Source organism: Pristis pectinata, chromosome 9, assembly GCF_009764475.1.
Source record: "Pristis pectinata isolate sPriPec2 chromosome 9, sPriPec2.1.pri, whole genome shotgun sequence".
Classification (NCBI taxonomy): Eukaryota; Metazoa; Chordata; class Chondrichthyes; order Rhinopristiformes; family Pristidae; genus Pristis; species Pristis pectinata.
Window position 1 is genome coordinate 27,639,900 of NC_067413.1, and position 18,593 is coordinate 27,658,492.

Genomic DNA, 18,593 nt, shown 5'->3' on the forward strand with positions numbered 1-18,593 from the left:
GTGTTAATTGGGTGTTTTTTAAACACAGAAGGAAACAGGACTCTCTTCATGAAGATAATGGCTGTTTGCTGTTTTAGCTCTCCTTAGAACGGAAACAAGTAAAATTTTATAGAGGGTGGTTAGAAAAGGCTGCTGTTTGTAATTGAGAAGCCAATTGCTGCTGCAAGGGCATCTGTGACACTTTGAACAGCACTAAGCATATTTAAAGCAACTCCTGGGAACCAGACATGGAACTGTGCTGATCTTTTCTCCCGTTAAACTGATTTATTTCATCCCTAATCCTGAAAGCTACAGTTAGCAAGGTAATGAAGAAGTGAATGAAGAATGGTTTGTCACACAAAATGAAGGTTTTCAGATGCTTTCAAAATCAGCTCCTTTGTCTCAGTTGATAATATTTTCTTATCTTGCTTCAAAATGCAGATTTGGAAGTATAGATTAGGTCAATGTCTCAAAGCAGTACTGAGGGAATGCTGCATTGTCAGAGGTATTACCCTTTAGATGAGTGAATACCCTTTATCCCTTCTACCTGTCCCAGAAGTGAGTGGGACACCTTAGAAGAACAATGGAAATGGGCAGCATAATTCAATCAATATAAATCAGATAGTTTTGAGTAATCTAAGGTATAACATGTTGTAAGTGCAGGTTGAAAGGAACAAGTGTCTTGGAAAGCTTTCCACTGCTGGGATTATCCTTGTGTTGTTTCAGAATCTTCCATAGATTGATTACAGTGATAAACTAACAGTTTCATTATCACACAGTTTTAATCTTGCAACAACAGCGGTACTGAAAGAAATGGAGTTATTCCCAGTTTATTCTTATTTGTGGGATCCTTCTGTGCTCTACCATAGGTGCCATATTTAATTGCCTAATAGGCTGCCTAGCTCAAAGGAATTCAATGTTTGTCATGTGCTTCAGACCAATACTAAGCCAAGTCTTCCTTTCTAAATATTCCAAGCAATGGAATCCAGGCAAAGAAGAGGTTAAACTCAATATTAGATTTAGAGGAAAGATTCATTCATTCCTATTTGTACAAAAAAATAAAGAAAAACAATTTTAATCAAAATGCCAGGGTTAGAAATAAATGTAATGATGTGTGGTAAAGCTAATTTTTAGCTCCTCCCCTATGTCTAGCTCATGTGATTTTAGATGAACGGGAACCCTGTGCAGTATAAAAGAGCAGTGAATAAGGTAAGGAATGTGTTGTTAATCTTGAGTATAGGGTGGTCTTATGTGAGGGGCTTGTCCTCAAAGATGAGCTTTACTGGTTAATTGCAAGTGTAAGATTTGTTTTATTTTCCTGTCTCTAATCTGCTGTACTTTATTTTATTCCTATCTGCAGTGAATTCTAGCAGGTTTAGAACCATGGGGGATGATGAGATTGCAGCTTTGGTTGTGGATAATGGATCTGGGATGTGTAAGGCTGGATTTGCTGGAGATGATGCTCCCAGAGCTGTATTTCCGTCCATTGTGGGACGCCCTCGACACCAGGTAAAGTTTCACTTTGGCTTTTGAGTCAAAATTATTAATTTCTGCTTTAGATTGGAGTACAAGGTTAACAGGATTCCAGGCACATTGATTTTCCTCTTTTATTTTTGTTACTGATTTAACACTTCAGATGTGTGGATTAACATTCCAGAATTTAAATTTCTCTATTGTGGTTTTCTAAAGTTGGTTTTAAATGCTAATAGCAGATTTTTTTTTAAAAAAAGCCTAGAAGCTATACAGTGACTCTTTTTAAACCTGCTGATCTTTTGAGAGAAATAGGGCAAGAACAGCAAGCTTATTTAGTGAGACAACAGGCTTACGCCTAGACCAATATGCATGACTCTTCACTACTCTTGAAAATGGCCTATATTTGGGGGGGGGGAAAAAACTTGATTGTCAAATGGGCTATTTTAGGGATGGGTAATAAATTGCCAGTACACTCTTTCCACCCTTGGCCAAAATCTTGTTCATTAGGAGATATGAAATTGTGGGTTGCTAGGAGACCTGATCACTGAATTGTAGTCTTGTCTACAATTAATTCCACATTTCTGGGCCAAGTGTTCCTTAAAGGCAAGCTCTTGAAAGTGAAGGATCTGAGGCTTAATTTAAGATTGTGTACTTTCTAATCCAGTGCTAGTTGCTATTAACTAAATGTTGATGAAATACATTTTTGTGACAAATTACCCCAGATGGAAAGAGAATCTTTCTTGTCTTGCTTTCAACTGGATCCTCTTTTTTTTTATTCTTGGGTATAAATTTCCTACCTAATTTTTTTAATTGCTAGCTCAGGGTGGCCCAAAATGCTTGGGTTATGAATCTCACTCCTCACCTGCAAACTAATAGATTTTTTTTTCCAGGAAATGAATCCTGTGCACCTATATTGTTCTTTAATTCTCTTTCTATCATATTGTGTTTGCATCAAGTGTTTTGATCTGACATGATCTGCATACTCAAATGTGCCTGTTTACTATCTGTTCTCCAAGGTCCAAAATGGAGTTTGCAGTTTAATTTTTTATTGGGACAATGCCTAGACTATAAACTAGAGGAAGCAGGAGTTTAACTCCAATATTTAAACATACATTTACTTTTCAGTAAAAGTAGTGAAACTGTCAATTCCATGTTAGGAGCACCTCTTAACAAAATAAACCTGGTTTAGTTTTAAATGCAATTCTACTTCCTAGAGTTTTGTTCACTGACTTCTAAAGTCACAAAGTAAGCAATTTGCCTGCTGCCTTCTCAGGGTAACAATACTTGTGCAAGATTTCCATTTGACTTTGTGCCTGGATTATGTATACTGGCCTTTTTTTATATATTTCAGGGAGTTATGGTGGGAATGGGTCAGAAAGACAGTTATGTTGGTGATGAAGCCCAAAGCAAGAGAGGAATTCTGACCCTAAAGTATCCAATTGAGCATGGAATTGTGACCAACTGGGATGATATGGAGAAGATTTGGCACCACACCTTCTACAATGAGCTGAGAGTTGCCCCAGAGGAGCATCCTGTTCTCCTCACAGAGGCACCTCTGAACCCCAAAGCCAACCGAGAGAAGATGACCCAAATCATGTTTGAGACTTTTAACACACCAGCCATGTATGTCTCCATTCAAGCTGTGCTATCCTTGTATGCTTCTGGCCGCACTACAGGCATTGTACTAGACTCTGGCGATGGTGTTACCCACACAGTACCCATCTATGAGGGCTATGCCTTGCCCCATGCCATTCTACGGCTAGATCTGGCTGGTAGGGACCTCACTGACTATTTGATGAAGGTTATGACTGAACGTGGATACTCATTCACGACCACAGCTGAGAGGGAGATTGTACGAGATGTAAAGGAGAAGCTATGTTATGTGGCTCTTGACTTTGAGGCTGAGATGACAATGGCTGCCTCCTCTTCTTCCCTAGAGAAAAGCTATGAGTTACCTGATGGCCAAGTCATCACTATTGGTAATGAGCGCTTCAGGTGCCCAGAGGCTCTCTTCCAACCTTCTTTCCTAGGAATGGAGACAACAGGGATACATGAGACAACCTTCAACAGTATAATGAAATGTGATATAGACATTAGGAAGGATCTGTATGCCAACACGGTATTGTCTGGTGGATCCACTATGTACCCAGGTATTGCTGATAGAATGCAGAAGGAGATTACAGCCTTGGCTCCGAGCACAATGAAAATTAAGATCATTGCTCCACCTGAGAGGAAATATTCAGTGTGGATTGGTGGTTCCATCTTGGCTTCTCTCTCTACCTTTCAGCAAATGTGGATCACCAAACAGGAGTATGATGAGTCTGGGCCCTCCATAGTCCATCGCAAATGCTTCTGAGATTTTTTTTGCTGCATTCTACATAGAACATCTTCCTGCTGCTCCTAACTTTTTATTGTCTATGCTGTTTGGAATGTGTATTGATATCTATCTTGTGGCAGGGTTTTCCAGTTTGTGCCTAGAGGTTTCTTGGTTTAAAGTCATTAGTCCTAGAAAAAATTGTATGCAACCTTGCAAATCTTGCTATTATCATGTACTGTCCTTGACATATTTTGGTTGATCATTGGCAGTCCAAGATTATGACAATATTGTAAAACCAACTCCTTCATGGTGTGCACAATAGGAACCAAGGATTAGTTATTCACCTTGGACAACTAACATTTGCTTGAGAGCTTGTTGCAATTGGTCAGGATCTTTATGCAGTAAAATGACAGCTTTTTTGTTCTTGATTTGAAATATTAAGTAATAACATCAAGTTGTTTGAAATTGTCCAGTGCAAGTTTAATTGTATTTCCTGTTTTAAATGTCTAATTGCTTTTCCTCACTTGCCCATTTTTCTCCCTAGGCTTGTCTAAAATTTATGCTACTGCTCAGCTCTCTTCAAAGTGCTTATTGTAGACTTCCATTTTAGCAAGGTGGTTTAAGTAAATGAGGACTGATTATGATTTGCATTTGGCAGCCTGACGTCCACAAAATTGAAACTTTGGGTTTGTCCTAAGATTTCTAGTTAACAACTGGTTGGTCCATTCAAATTGGAGATCTGATCAGTGTAGTTAATGCAACTAAACATGAGGGCAAATTGAGTATTAAAATATGATAAAAGCCTAATCTCAAAACCATTGAATGGAATGTATGCCTGTTTTGGTCTAGCTGAGTTCTATTTCAGAGCTCTGAAGTACCCTTCAAGGACTTGAAGTGGTTTTAGAGTATAGGTAATTTAAGTTGGACGAGGAAATGAGATCTCTACATTCAATTCCCATGGTTATAGTCTCACTGATGTAACTTTTTGTCTATCCTGCTTACTTTTCTACCACAACTGTTTCTTTTCATTCAAATAGATTGATTTTAAAATCAGTGGAATAAGTTAAGTTTACTTCATCCTTCCAAATCTCTTCAGGAATAGAAATGAAATCAGCTTTGCGTCAACTGGCTATTGATGTTCATGGTCTAATGAATGTAATGCTCCAGCTAAATATTGTGCAGGTGTTGCTCTATGCTAGCAGTTCCTGACTCCTCCTTCAAATGTTATTAAATTGTATGCTTTAATGAGCAAATGGCCTTATTGGATGTCCATATCTGAAGTTTTGTCCAACTAAAATCTGTACACAACAGATTATGGAACTATATATTATAAAACCAGTAAATAAATCTTAAATTGCACTTGATCTTGGTTATTTTCCTCTCTCTCCCAAAGCATGATTGGTGTCACTAAAGCAACAATGGAATTTCTTTGTTTGTGAAACAGTGGGGAATTTCTCTTGATCCATTGCCCAAACTGGATACAGAACATGTGATGGAGCTGCCTCTTATAAATTACAACACCAAGACTAGAAACTTCTGTCTCTATTTGTTAAAGTGGATGCTCCATGCTAGTCTGCTTGAAGTGATTTGTTGAAGATGTAAAACCATTCTGCCTATCTTGTCTTGTGTTTATCTGCCTAAAATTGCCACTTATAGCTAATTGAATCCACCTGGTGTTAGACATTCATAGTCTTAGCCACAAATCTTGTCCCAATAAATGGCAGGGATTGAACCAGAGGCCTAAACTGCCATCATCCCATCTAAATGGGACTTTAACCCACGAATTCTGATTCAACTATGAAGTAGTGCTGTTGAGGTAACTCAGATTTGCATAAAGCTGAAGCTGAGATGCTTGATTGACACATTATTTCATCATTCTTTGCTTTGGAATATCTAAAGTTTTTCATAAAATTTGAACAGCACAGACGTGGGTCCTTTTGGCCCACCTTATCCATGATGCTTATCTACACTAATCCCATTAATCTTTAACCCTATATCCCCAATGCTTTTCCTGTCCAAAAGCCTTTTGAACATTACAAATAAGTGCCTCCATCACTACCTCAGGCAGCTTACTCCAAATGTTCACCACTGTGTATCCATCCCTCAAATCTCCTTTCAGCTCCTCCACTCTTACCTTAAACCTGTGTACACTAATTCTAGACTCACCTTCAAAAGTAAAATAATTTAAAATGTGGCCAATTGCTTTTCCTTTGTGTAAAATGGGGAGGGGGAAGTGAAGATTTCAAACTGAAACATGGGGAAAATGAAATATATACAGGGGACAAATATTTGTATATTTTGGCAAAATGTGTTAATGGATTTATGGGAAGCTGTGTATTTGAGTCTCTGCTCCTAGTTCCCATTAGAAATAGAGGCAGGAGTAGAACTTTTAGCTTGCCACTCCATTTCCTGATCTTTATTTACCCCACTCTATGGACTGGTAGCAAGAATCATGGGTATAACATCAAAATTAATATACTTAACAATCAAGTTCCCAGATTTATCTTGGTTTGAGAATTCCAAAGATTTCCTACTCCCAATATGAACAAATTTCTTCTGGTCTGCATGAATGGCTGCCCTTAATGTAGATACCCAGCCATGTGACATATCATCATTGCATCTACCTTTTATAATGTGCTGTTTTAAAAAAAAGATTTGTTTCAATGATATTCTTCTAACCTTCCAGGGAGTATAAACTCTGTCCATTTTCTCTTTTCCAAAGGCAAAACTGCTTTCCCTTTCCACTTCTGCACCCAACTCATTCCCTACAAAGAACGTGATTGAAAAGTTAATCAAATCAATGTCACAAGTACATTTATCATTGGGGAAGGCAACCAGATCTGTACACAATATTCCAAATGTGATCTTGCCAGGACTCATTAATGATGTTCTATTGTGATTATACTCTTATCCTCAAACAGCCTTGTAATTTATAAGATAAGATTTAAGGCCATAATGTCCTTTGCCTTCCTAATTGCTTGCTATACCTGCATGTTAATGTTCAGTGATTCACATACTAGGGCATCTTTACCAAAGTGGCTGATCTTGTTATTTTCCCTGTTGTATTCTATCCCCATGCCTTCATCTATTCATTTTGCACCTCTACATCCTTCTGGGGCTACTCTATGCCTTCCTCACAGTTCATACAGGACTTTTTTTGCATCATCAACCTTGGATATATTATCCTTATTCTCCTCATCTAAGTCATCAATATATATATATTGTGACCATCTGGGACTCTAGAACTGATCCCTGTGTTGTCCCACTGAATACAAAATCATATTACCTTGTGCTTTTGGTATAGACCGGCCATACAAAAAAATGCTACAACCTGCTGGAGGAAATCAGCAGGTCGAGCAGCATCTGTTGGGAGGAAACAAAAAATGCTGGCCAGAAAAATAACCACTTGATCCTTTAACCTTGTCCCAGTTTTTGTGATGTCTTAAGGATCAAGATTAGACAGCTCATACTCACCACAGCTGAGGGCTCTCCTAGCACAAGCAAAAAAAAAGCTCAAGGTAAATTGGGTCAAAATTCTTGACAATTCCTTTCTGATTCCCTTAAATGATTGAAACATGGATAATGAATTGCATCAATACTGCTAATATTATCTAGTATGTTAAAGTTATTTATTTATACTGCAGCAAGGAGCTGGTACATCTCTCATTTGAAGACCACACAATTCAACTTGCAAAACACCAACCTGTTCAATAATTTGTTCTTGGTGAAAGAGCGCTATATAGCCTATGATCCGGTCTTGCCTTTAACTAGCTCATAGACATGATACTTGAAGTCTTTTTACCAAGGAATAAATGTCAGAGAATCATTTGTGTAATCTGGCCACAAGCACTCAACCTTCTGATCCATGCTACTGAAATGAAGATTTGCACAGGCACACAATGAGGTGGTCAAACTAACACCTAGATCTGGATGGACTTCTTGTGCTGGAAGAGTAAGTAGCCAGGAATTCTGAAGAATTAACTGTAAATTTTATTAATTAGTCTCTGTGCTCAGATGGATGGGATGAGATTGAAGCAGGCCATGAGATAGGCTGAATAAGGTCACTCTGAAGGATGGGTGGAGGCCAGCATTTCCTGTTTATATCCAATCCCCTGTACCCTCCCCCGAAGTGCATAAGGGATAATTCTAAAGGAAATTATTGGCTGCATTCTAGTAACAGTAGAGAACAAAATTGGAAAAGAATGGGGGCCTGTTTCCTTTTTTCAAAGAAAGCCTTTCTTGAAGTGAGCAAGTGCAAGGACAGAAGCCAGGAGCACCCTGTCTGTGTTGTGCTGAGTAATTGAGCCTGGCAGGACCTTGATCTTGGCAAGCGTCACTTCTGTGTAAATATAATCACATTGGGAGTCAGTCAGCACTTTCTAATGGCAACAGGCTCTGGGTACAAATCAATAGTCTGCTCACCATCTGTTCCACAGTAATTCAACCTACATAGTCTATTTTTGTGTTGCATTACAGATAAGTTATGCAATGGTTTCTGCTCTTTCACTTGGTTCCTACATTTTACTGCACAGCAAAGTCATTCCAAGGCCGTTTGAAAATCAAACAAACTGTTTTCATTTTTAGTCTCTTCTCTCCTGACGACAATGGAAATCTAATATTTCACTCCAGGTGACAGCACTTCCTCTCCCAAGATAACGGCAGATGTGGAGAAGCATGTTAATAATAATTTATTGTTTATCCTAATGCCTTGATCTCCTAAGCCTTGATGTCTTTTAACCTTTCTCAATTTGTTCTGGGATTAAAGTGACACAGACAAGGTCACTTTTATTGCCCATATCTTGTAGCTTTGAAGGAGTTGAGAGACAATCATGAGTAGTTTGTCTGGGGTAGACCTGGTAAAGGAGATATGTTCTGTTTCTTGAAAGGCATTACTGAACAATGCAGAGCTACTCTGCCATATCCTGAAGAACAATCGCCAAAGTCTCGCAAAATGAATCAAGTAAATCTTGCGGAAACTTCACTTCCTATACCATTTGTCCTTCATGTTAGCAGGCTTGACAATGGACTGACAACCCAGAGAGCTGCATTCAGCAATTTCATGCAATGACTTTACTTTCCTCATTTATACCTCCTCTATACACATTTTTCATCTTTGCTTTTCCCCCAACCATCTACTTTTGTCTTTCATCATTTAATCTCTCCTGCATCCGTTTTATCACAAACCTTATTATTCCCAGTTCTGAGGAAAAGCTGCTGACTTGAGATGTCAACTCTGTTTCTACATCCACGGATGCTGTCTGACCTCTTAAATATTTCCAGCATTTTTGTTTTATTCCTGCTAATTGAGTTTAATTATCACCATGGCAATTGGTGAAAGTACAATCAATGTAACAAAAAGATAAAGGATCATAACTTGGTGGTTTGGATTCAGAATTGACTTGTCCATAGAAGACAGAGGGTAGTGGTGGAAGGGTATTATTCTGGCTGGAGGTCTGTGACCAGTGGTGTTCTGCAGGGATCAGTACTGCTGGGACCTCTATTGTTTGTGATATACATATAAATAACTTGGATGAAAAAGTAAATGGGTGGATCAGTAGGTTTTCTGATGACACAAAGATTGGTGGAGTTGTGGACAGTGTAGAGGGCAATCAAAAGATACAGCAGGATATAGATCACTTACAGATATGAGTGGAGAAATGGTAGATGGAATTTAATCCAAGCAAGCGTGAGGTGTTACATTTTGGGAGGTCAAATGTAAGGGGAAAGTATACAGTTAATGGCAGGACCCTTTACAGAATTGATGTACAGAGGGATCATGGGGGTCCATAGAAGCATAGAACCATACAGAACAATACAGGCCCTTCGGCCCACCATGTTGTGCCACCCTTCGAATCACACCTAAGACTATCTAACCCCTTCCTCCCACATATCCCTCTATCTTAAATTCCTCCATTTGCTTATCTAACAACCTCTTGAACTTGACCAACATATCTGCCTCCACCACCACCCCAGGTAGCACATTCCATGCACCAACCACTCTCTGGGTGAAAAACCTCCCTCTGACATCTCCCTTGAACTTCCCACCCATTACCTTAAAGCCATGCCCTCTTGTTTTGAGCATTGGTGCCCTAGGAAAGAGGCACTGGCTGTCCGCTCTATCTATTCCTCTCAATATCTTGTATACCTCTATCATGTCTCCCCTCATCATCCTCCTCTCCAATGAGTAAAGCCCTAGCTCCTTTAGTCTCTCCTCATAATCCATACTCTCTAATCCAGGCAGCATCCTGGTAAATCTCCTCTGCACCCTTTCCAGCACCTCCACATCCTTCCTATAATGAGGTGACCAGAACTGGACACAGTACTTTAAGTGTGGCCTAACCAGAGTTTTGTAAAGCTGCATCATTACTTCACAGCTCTTAAACTCGATCCCACGACTTATGAAAGCTAACATCCCACATCCCATAAGCTTTCTTAATTACCCTATCTACCTGTGAGGCGACTTTCAATGATATGTGGATATGAACCTCCAGATCCCTCTGCTCCTCTACACTGCCCAGAATCCTGCCATTTACCTTGTACTCCACCTTGGAGTTTGTCTTTCCAAAGTGTACTACCTCACCTTCTCTGGATTGAACTCCATCTGCCACTTGTCAGCCCAGCTCTGCATCCTATCAATATCCCTCTGTAAGCTTCGACAGCCCTCCACACTATCCATAACACCACCGATCTTTGTGTCATCTGCGAACTTGCTAACCCACCCTTCCACCCCCTCATCTAAGTCATTAATAAATATCACAAAAAGTAGAGGTCCCAGAACTGATCCCTGTGGGACACCACTAGTCACAGACCTCCAATCCAAATGCACTCCCTCCACCACAACCCTCTGCTTTCTACAGGTAAGCCAATACTGAATCCGCACTGCCAAGCCTCCCTGGATCCCTTGGCCTCTGACCTTCTGAAGAAGCCTACCATGTGGAACCTTATCAAACACCTTACTAAAACCCATGTAGACCACATCCACTGCAATACCCTCATCAATCTTCCTGGTCACCTCTTCAAAGAACCCTATAAGGCTTGTGAGGCAAAATCTTCCCTTCACAAAGCTATGCTGGCTGTCCCTAATCAGTCCATGATTCTCTAAATGCTCACAGATCCTATCTCTTAGAGTCCTTTCTAACAGCTTACCCACCACAGATGTAAGGCTCACTGGTCTGTAATTCCCTGGACTATCCCTACCACCTTTTTTGAATAAGGGGACAACATTCGCCACCCTCCAATCCTCCGGTACCATTCCTGTGGACAACGAGGACTCAAAGATCCTAGCCAGTGGTTCAGCAATCTCTTCCCTCACCTCGCAGAGCAGCCTGGAGAATATTCCTTCAGGCCCCGGGGACTTATCTGTCCTAATGTTTCTAACAGCTCCAACACATCCTCTCTCGATATCTACATACTTTAGAACATTAACCTTACCAAAACTGTCCTCAGCATCATCAAGGCCCCTTTCCTTGGTGAATACTGAAGGAAGTATTCACTGGGAACCTCACCCACTTCCACAGCTTCCAGGCACATCCTCCCACCTTTGACTTTAATTGGACTTACATTTACTCTAGCCATCCTTCTGCTCTTCACATATGAGAAAAAAGCCTTGGGATTCTCCTTAACCCTACTCGCCAAAGCCTTTTCATGTCCCCTTCTCGCTCTCCCCAGTCCCTTCTTAGGTTCCTTCCTTGCTACTCTATATTCCTCACGAGCCCTGTCTGATCCTTGCTGCTTACACCTTATGTATGCTGCCTTCTTCTTCCTAACTAGTTGTTCCACCTCTCTCATCACCCACGGTTCCTTCACCCTGCCATTCCTTCTCTGCCTCACCGGGACAAATTTATCCCTAACATCCTGCAAAAGATCCCTGTACATCGACCACATCTCCATAGTACATTCCCCTTCAAAAATGTCATCCCAATTTACACTCCCAAGTTCTCGCCTTATAGCCTCATAATTCGCCTTTCCCCAATTAAATATCCTCCCGTCCTCCTTGCTCCTATCCCTGTCCATGACAATTCTAAAGTTTATGGAACAATGGTCACTGTCCCCCAAATGCTCACCCACCGATAGATCTGTCACCTGTCCCAGTTCATTACCTAAAACTAGATCTAATATAGCATTCCCTCTAGTCGGCCTGTCAACATACTGTGTCAGGAATCCGTCCTGGACACACTTAACAAACTCCGCCCCATCTAAGCCTTTGGCACTAAGTAGGTGTCAATCAATATTTGGAAAGTTGAAGTCTCCTGTTATAATAACCCTATTATTTTCGCAGCTTTCCAAAAACTGCCTCTCAATCTGCTCCTCAATATCCCTACTGCTACCGGGGGGCCTATAGAATACTCCCAGGAGGGTGAAACTCTGGTTAGACCACACTTGGAGTACTGTGTCCAGTTCTGGTCGCCTCATTATAGGAAGGATGTGGAAGCATTGGAAAGGGTGCAGAGGAGATTTACCAGGATGCTGCCTGAATTGGAGACTATGGATTATGAGGAGAGATTAAAGGAGCTAGGGCTGTTCTCATTGGAGAGAAGGAGGATGAGGGGAGACATGATAGAGGTATACAAGATATTGAGGAGAATAGATAGAGTGGACAGCCAGCGCCCCTTTCCCAGGGGCGCCAATGCTCAAAACAAGAGGGCATGGCTTTAAGGTATTGGATGGGAAGTTCAAGGGAGATGTCAGAGGGAGGATTTTCACCCAGAGAGTGGTTGGTGCATGGAATGTGCTACCTGGGGTGGTGGTGGAGGCTGATACATTGGACAAGTTCAAGAGATTGTTAGATAAGCACATGGAGGAATTTAGGATAGAGGGATATGTGGGAGGAAGGGGTTAGATAGTCATAGGCGTGGTTTGAAGGGCCCACAACATGGTGGGCCGAAGGGCCTGTATTGTGCCGTATTGTCCTATGGTTCTATGGTAACTGCTCCTTTCTTGTTCCTAACTTCCACCCATACTGACTCCAGAAAGGATCTTTCTACATTATCTACCCTTTCTGCAGCTGTAACAGCGTTCCTGACCAGTATCGCCAACCCTCCTCCTCTTCTCCCCCCCTCCCTATCCCTTTTAAAACACTGAAAACCAGGAATATTCAATATCCATTCCTGCCCTGATGTCAGCCATGTCTCTGTAATAGCCACAATATTGTAGTCCCATGTACTTATCCAAGGTCTCAGTTCATCTCCCTTATTCCTGATGCTTCTTGCATTTAAGTAAATGCACTTTAGCCCATCTACCTCACTACTTTTATAGCCTGTACTCTGCTTCTCCTTCCTCAAAGCCTCTCTACCTGTCAGATCTGACTTTTCCCCATCCCCTTCTTCCTCTGACCTACTCCTCAGGTTCCCTTCCCCCTCGCAATCTAGTTTAAACCCTCCTGAACCACCCTAGCAAACCTGGCTGCAAGGATATTGGCCCCCCTCAAGTTAGGGTGTAACCCGTCCTCTCTGTACAGGTCCTACCTTCCCCAGAAGAGATCCCAATGATGCAGAAATCTAAAACCCTCCCTCCTGCACCAACTTCTCAGCCACGCATTTATTTGCCATCTCCTCCTATTCCTACCTTCACTATCGTGTGGCACTGGCAGCAATCCCAAGATTGCTACCCTTGAGGTCCTGTTCTTCAGCCTTCTGCCTAGCTCGCTAAACTCACTTTTCAGGACCTCACCCCTACCTATGTCATTGGTAACAACATGAACCACGACTTCTGACTGTTCTCCCTCCCGCTCGAGAATCCTGTGGACCCGATCAGTGATATCCCGGACCCTGGCACCTGGGAGGCAACATACCATCCAGGATTCATGCTCACTGCCACAGAACCTCCTATCTGGTTCCCTGACTATCGAGTCCCCTATCACTACTGCCTTCCTCTTCTCCTCCCTTCCCTTCTGAGCGGCAGGACCAGTCCCAGTGCCATAAACCTGGCTACTACTGCTAGGCCCCTGCAGGCCATCTCCCTCAACAGTTTCCAAAGTGGAAAACCTGTTATTGAGGGGAACAGCCTCCGGGGTCCTCTGCTCTATCTGCCTGTTCATTTTCTTTTCCCTTTTCCCTCCCCTGACAGTCACCCTTCTATCTACTTCCTGGACTCCAGAAGTACTTGCTCTAAGGGGGGTGACCATCTCCTGATGCACAGTACCTACATAACTCTCCCCCTCCCTGATGCTGCGCAGTGTTTGAAGCTGCAACTCCAGCTCATCAATTCTGAGCTGAAGTTCCTCCAGCCTCAAGCACTTACTGCAGATGTGGCCATCGTGGACCACAGCAAGGTCCACGAGCTCCCACATCAAGCAGCTGCAGCACACCACCATGTCCTCCATCTGAACTAATTCTTTTTTTTCCCTCTAGTTTTTCCTACTTAAAAATTTATAAACAGATAACAGGTAAAAGCTTACCTTTACCTACTTACCAGCTACTCACCCACCTTGCCCCTTCACGCCGAAGCCCCTTGAGCCAAAGCCCAACCACTCTGCTCCCTCTCACTCAGCTGCCCACTCTGATGCTGCCTGCTGGATATGGCGGTTTGCTTTTTAAACTGCCCGCGCTGCACCTGCTGACGTCACGCGCCTGTGCAGTCCAGCCCCCACTATTCCGATTAAAACTTATATAACAACTTATAAAAAAGAACCTTATAAAACTAAACCTTATAATAAAAACCCTATTAACAAAAAGAAGAAAAACTTATCTGTTCAGAAGTCCTGATGTCCAAGTCCATAATTCACTGAAAGTGACCACGCAAGTAGATAGGGTGGTAAAGAGGGCATATGGCATGCTTGCCTTCATTGGTTGGAGCATTGAGTACAATAGTAAGCAAGTCATGTTGCAGTTACATAAAACTTTGATTAGGCCACACTTGGAGTATTGTCTGCAATTCTGGTTGTCCCATTGCAGGAAGGATGTGGAGGCTTTGGAAAAGGTGCAGAAAGGGTTTACCAGGATGCTGCCGGGATGAGAGGAGGAGGGAGAGTGTTGGACAAACTTGAGTTGTTTTCTCTGAAGTGTCAGAGGCTGAGGGGAGACCTGATGGAAGTTTATAAAATTATGAGAGGCATTGATAGCGTAGACAGTCAAAATCTTTTTCCCAGTATAGAAAAGTCAAATACTAGATGATATGCATTTAAGGCAAGAGGGGGAAAATTTAAAGGAGATGAGCAGGGCAAGTTTTTTACACAGAGAGTGGTAGGTGCCTGGAACGGGCTCCAGGGGTAGTGGCATTTAAAAAGCTGTTAGATAGAAACATGAATATGCAGTGGATGGAGGGATATGGATCATGTACAGGCAGAAGTGTAGTTTAACTGGGTGTCATTAGTTTAATTAGTTTGGCACAACATCTTGGGGTGAAGGGCCTGTTCCTGCGCTGTACTGTTCTATGTTCTGTAACCATTGCTTTGCTGTAAAGAGATTGTCTGTTAGCCTCACCTCATTAGTTTACATATAACTCCAGTCCTAGACTATATGATGATCATTAATGTTCAGATGTAAAAATAATTTTGTATAGCAACTTCAAAAATTTTTTTTTTCAGAGCTTGACAGAGCATATGCAGGGATAATGCTTCCCTTGGCTGAGGTGTCTCAAACCAGGGATCACAGTCTCAGAATAAGTGGATTGGAGATGAGGAGAATTTTTTTCGGGCAGTGGGTTGTGAATCTTTAGACCTCTCTACCCAAGAAGGTTGTGTAGGCTTCAGTCTTTGATTTCATTCAGAGCAGAGTATGCTAGACTGCTGGATGTTAAGGGAACTGAGGACAAGTTCAGGAAAATAGAGCTGAGGCAGAAGATCAGCCGTGATCTTGGTGAAATGGTGAAACAGGCTCAAAGGGTATACTCCTTGTCCTATTTAAAAGACATTTGGATAAGCACATGGATGGGGGTGCAGCGGGGGGTGGGGGGGGGGGGTGGAAATTGTTAGAGGGATATGGGCCAAACATGGTCAAATGAGACTGGCTTGGTGGTCACCATGGTTGGCATAGCCAAGTTGGGCTAAAGGTTCTGTTTCCATGATGAATTACTCTATGACCCTATTCCTTATGTTGTTATGTAGATAGCTGTGACGAGATGCCATTTTAGATTAAGGTGACAATTGGCATCTTCTGTTTGACCTTGGTTCTGAAAAGAACTTCGCACAGATAACTGCAACCACCTGCTACATAAACAGAAAATGCAAGATAGGCTGATGTGCAATGGTGGAGAGACTTTCTAAAGCATTTTGTGAAGCTAAGGCCATACATTGTTGGAATAATGTAGTATCAAACCTCCCTACCTCTGAAACCCCCACCATACTAAAACCCACCAGGAGTTATGATCTTCCAATGCAAATCCCTTAATTTAGTCACTCCACCATAGATGTGCCTGCACCTGCCAAGGCCCTAAACTTGGGACTTCTTTCTATATCTCTTTCCACACTTAAGAAACTCCTTGAAGCCTTCGAAAGGGGGTGAAAAGTTACTTTGAGTAGATGGTAGACTTGAAATTACAATCAGATTAGCTGTGGAGATACAAGAAACAGCAGATGCTATAATCTGAAGCAAAAACAAACTGCTGGAGAACTCGGTGGGTCAGGCAGCATCTGTAGAAGCAGAGGGCTGGTTAGTGTTTCAGATTGAGATACTGCATTAGGGTCTCGACACAAAATATCGACAATCCCTCTGCCTCCACAGATGCTACCTGACTCGCTGAGTTCCTCCAGCAATTTTTTTTTGCATCAGATCAGCCATGGTCTTGTTAAGTAGAAGAGCAGGCTTGAGAGACCAAGTGGCCTACTCCTGCTCTTACTCATATGTTTGCATGATATGAGTGCCCTAACATTTTCTTATGGGCTCAATGTTCTGGTACAATACTTTGGGACAAACAAGTGTATTAAACCTGCTATGGAGACTTTTATTGTTGCTAATGGGCAAGCTCCCTTCTGCGATTAGAAGGTGCCACGAGACATTAAGAGATGGGGGAAGAAGGAAAGAGGACATTTAGTTGAAATAAACCTCTAAATTGGCAACTGTTGCGGTTTATTGTTAAGTTAATGTTGAGCTAAGAACCCACTGAAAGAAAAATATGTTTTTCTGAGCTGTATGTGATGATTTGCTAACAATTTTGTTAACAGATTGCTGTTGCACATTTTTAGCTCAATTAATGTTATTCAGTAAATAAAATAATGCTGGTATTGTGTGTGTCAAACAATTTTTTTGCATCAGTATTTATGCAGGAAATGGGCATAGTGGATATGGAAGGAAGGGAAACAAGCAATAGAGTCATGGAACATATAGAGATTAAAGAGGAGGAGGTGCTTTCTGCCTTACAGCGAATAAAGTTAGATAAATCCCCTGGGCCAGATAAGATATTTCCTCGGACATTGAGGGAGACTAGTGTAGAAATTGCAGGGGCCCTGGCAGATATATTTATATACTCTGACAGGCCTCCAGTCTGAGAAACAATCGTCAACTACCACTCTCTGCCTTCTCCCACACAGCCAATTTCGAATCCAGTTTACAACCTCTCCATGGATACCTAGTGTCTGAACCTTCTGAACTAACCTCCCATGTGGGACCTTGTCAAAGGCCTTACTAAAGTCCATGTAGACAACATCCACAGCCTTTCCTTCATCTACTTTCTTAGTACCTCCTTGAAAAACTCTACAAGATTTGTTAAATATGATCTACCACGCACAAAGCCATGCTGACTATCCTTAATCAGCCCTTGGTTGTCCAAATACTTGTAAATCCGATCTCTCAAAACACCTTCCAATAATTTACCCACTACTGATGTCAGGCTCACCAGCCTGTAACTACCTGGTTTACTTTTAAATCCTTTTTTAAACAACGGAACAACATGAGCTTCCCTCCAGTCCTCTGGCACCACACCCGTGGCTAAGGACATTTTAAATATATCTGCCAGGGCCCCTGCAATTTCTACACTAGTCTCCCTCAATGTCCGAGGAAATATCTTATCTGGCCTGGGGGATTTATCTACCTTTATTCGCTGTAAGGCAGAAAGCACCTCCTCCTCTTTAATCTCTATATGTTCCATGACTCTATTGCTTGTTTCCCTTCCTTCCATATCCACTATGCCCATTTCCTGCATAAATACTGATGCAAAAAAATTATTTAAGATCTCCCCCATCTCCTGAGGCTCCACACATAGACGACCACTCTGATCTTCTAGGGGACCAATTTTATCCCTTACTATCCTTTTATTCTTCATACACTTGTCGAAACCCTTCGGATTTACCTTCACATTATCTGCCAAAGCAACCTCATGTCTTCTTTTTGCCTTCCTGATTTCCTTTTTTAGTATTTTCTTACTTTTTCTATACTCTTCAAGTACCTCATTTGTTCCTAGTTCCCTATACCTGCTCTACACCTCTCTCTTTTTCTTAACCAGATCACCAATATCCCTTGAAAACCCACGGTTCCCTATGCTTTTTAACTTTGTCTTTAATCCTGGCAGGAAAATTTCATCTTTAAAGGCCATCCACTTACTGAGCACATCCTTGCCAGAAAACAACTCATCCCAATCCACCCTTCCTAGATCCTTTCTCATTTCCACAAAATTGGCCTTTCTCCAATTTAGAACCTCAACTGGAGGACCAGACCTGTCCTTATCCATAAGTAACTTGAAACTAATGACATTATGGTCACTGGACCCAAAATGCTCCCCAACACATACTTCTGTCACCTGACCTGTCTGGTTCCCTAATAGGAGATCAAGTATTGCATTCTCTCTCGTTGGTACCTCTATATGTTGATTTAGAAAACTTTCCTGAACACATTTGACAAATTCCAAGCCATCCAGCCCTTTCACAGTGTGGGAGTCCCAGTCAATATGTGGA

At 41.8% G+C, this 18,593-nt stretch overlaps 1 protein-coding gene across 3 annotated transcripts; it reads left to right on the forward strand.

The window, feature by feature from the left end:
* The first annotated feature begins 1,142 nt into the window (after window positions 1–1,142).
* Window positions 1,143–5,426, forward strand: LOC127574493 (actin, cytoplasmic 2-like). 3 transcript variants are annotated; one of them, XM_052023520.1, is made up of 3 exons: window positions 1,143–1,188; window positions 1,340–1,488; window positions 2,804–5,122. In XM_052023520.1, exons 2-3 carry the CDS (start codon window positions 1,363–1,365, stop codon window positions 3,806–3,808), a joined length of 1,131 nt encoding a protein of 376 aa, XP_051879480.1. In that variant the 5' UTR covers window positions 1,143–1,188; window positions 1,340–1,362; the 3' UTR covers window positions 3,809–5,122. The 3 variants fall into 3 exon arrangements, with proteins under 3 accessions (XP_051879480.1, XP_051879481.1, XP_051879482.1); XM_052023522.1 differs by lacking the exon at window positions 1,143–1,188 and adding an exon at window positions 1,204–1,230 and having other exon boundaries at window positions 2,804–5,132; XM_052023521.1 differs by lacking the exon at window positions 1,143–1,188 and having other exon boundaries at window positions 1,198–1,488; window positions 2,804–5,426.
* The last annotated feature ends 13,167 nt before the right edge of the window (window positions 5,427–18,593 follow it).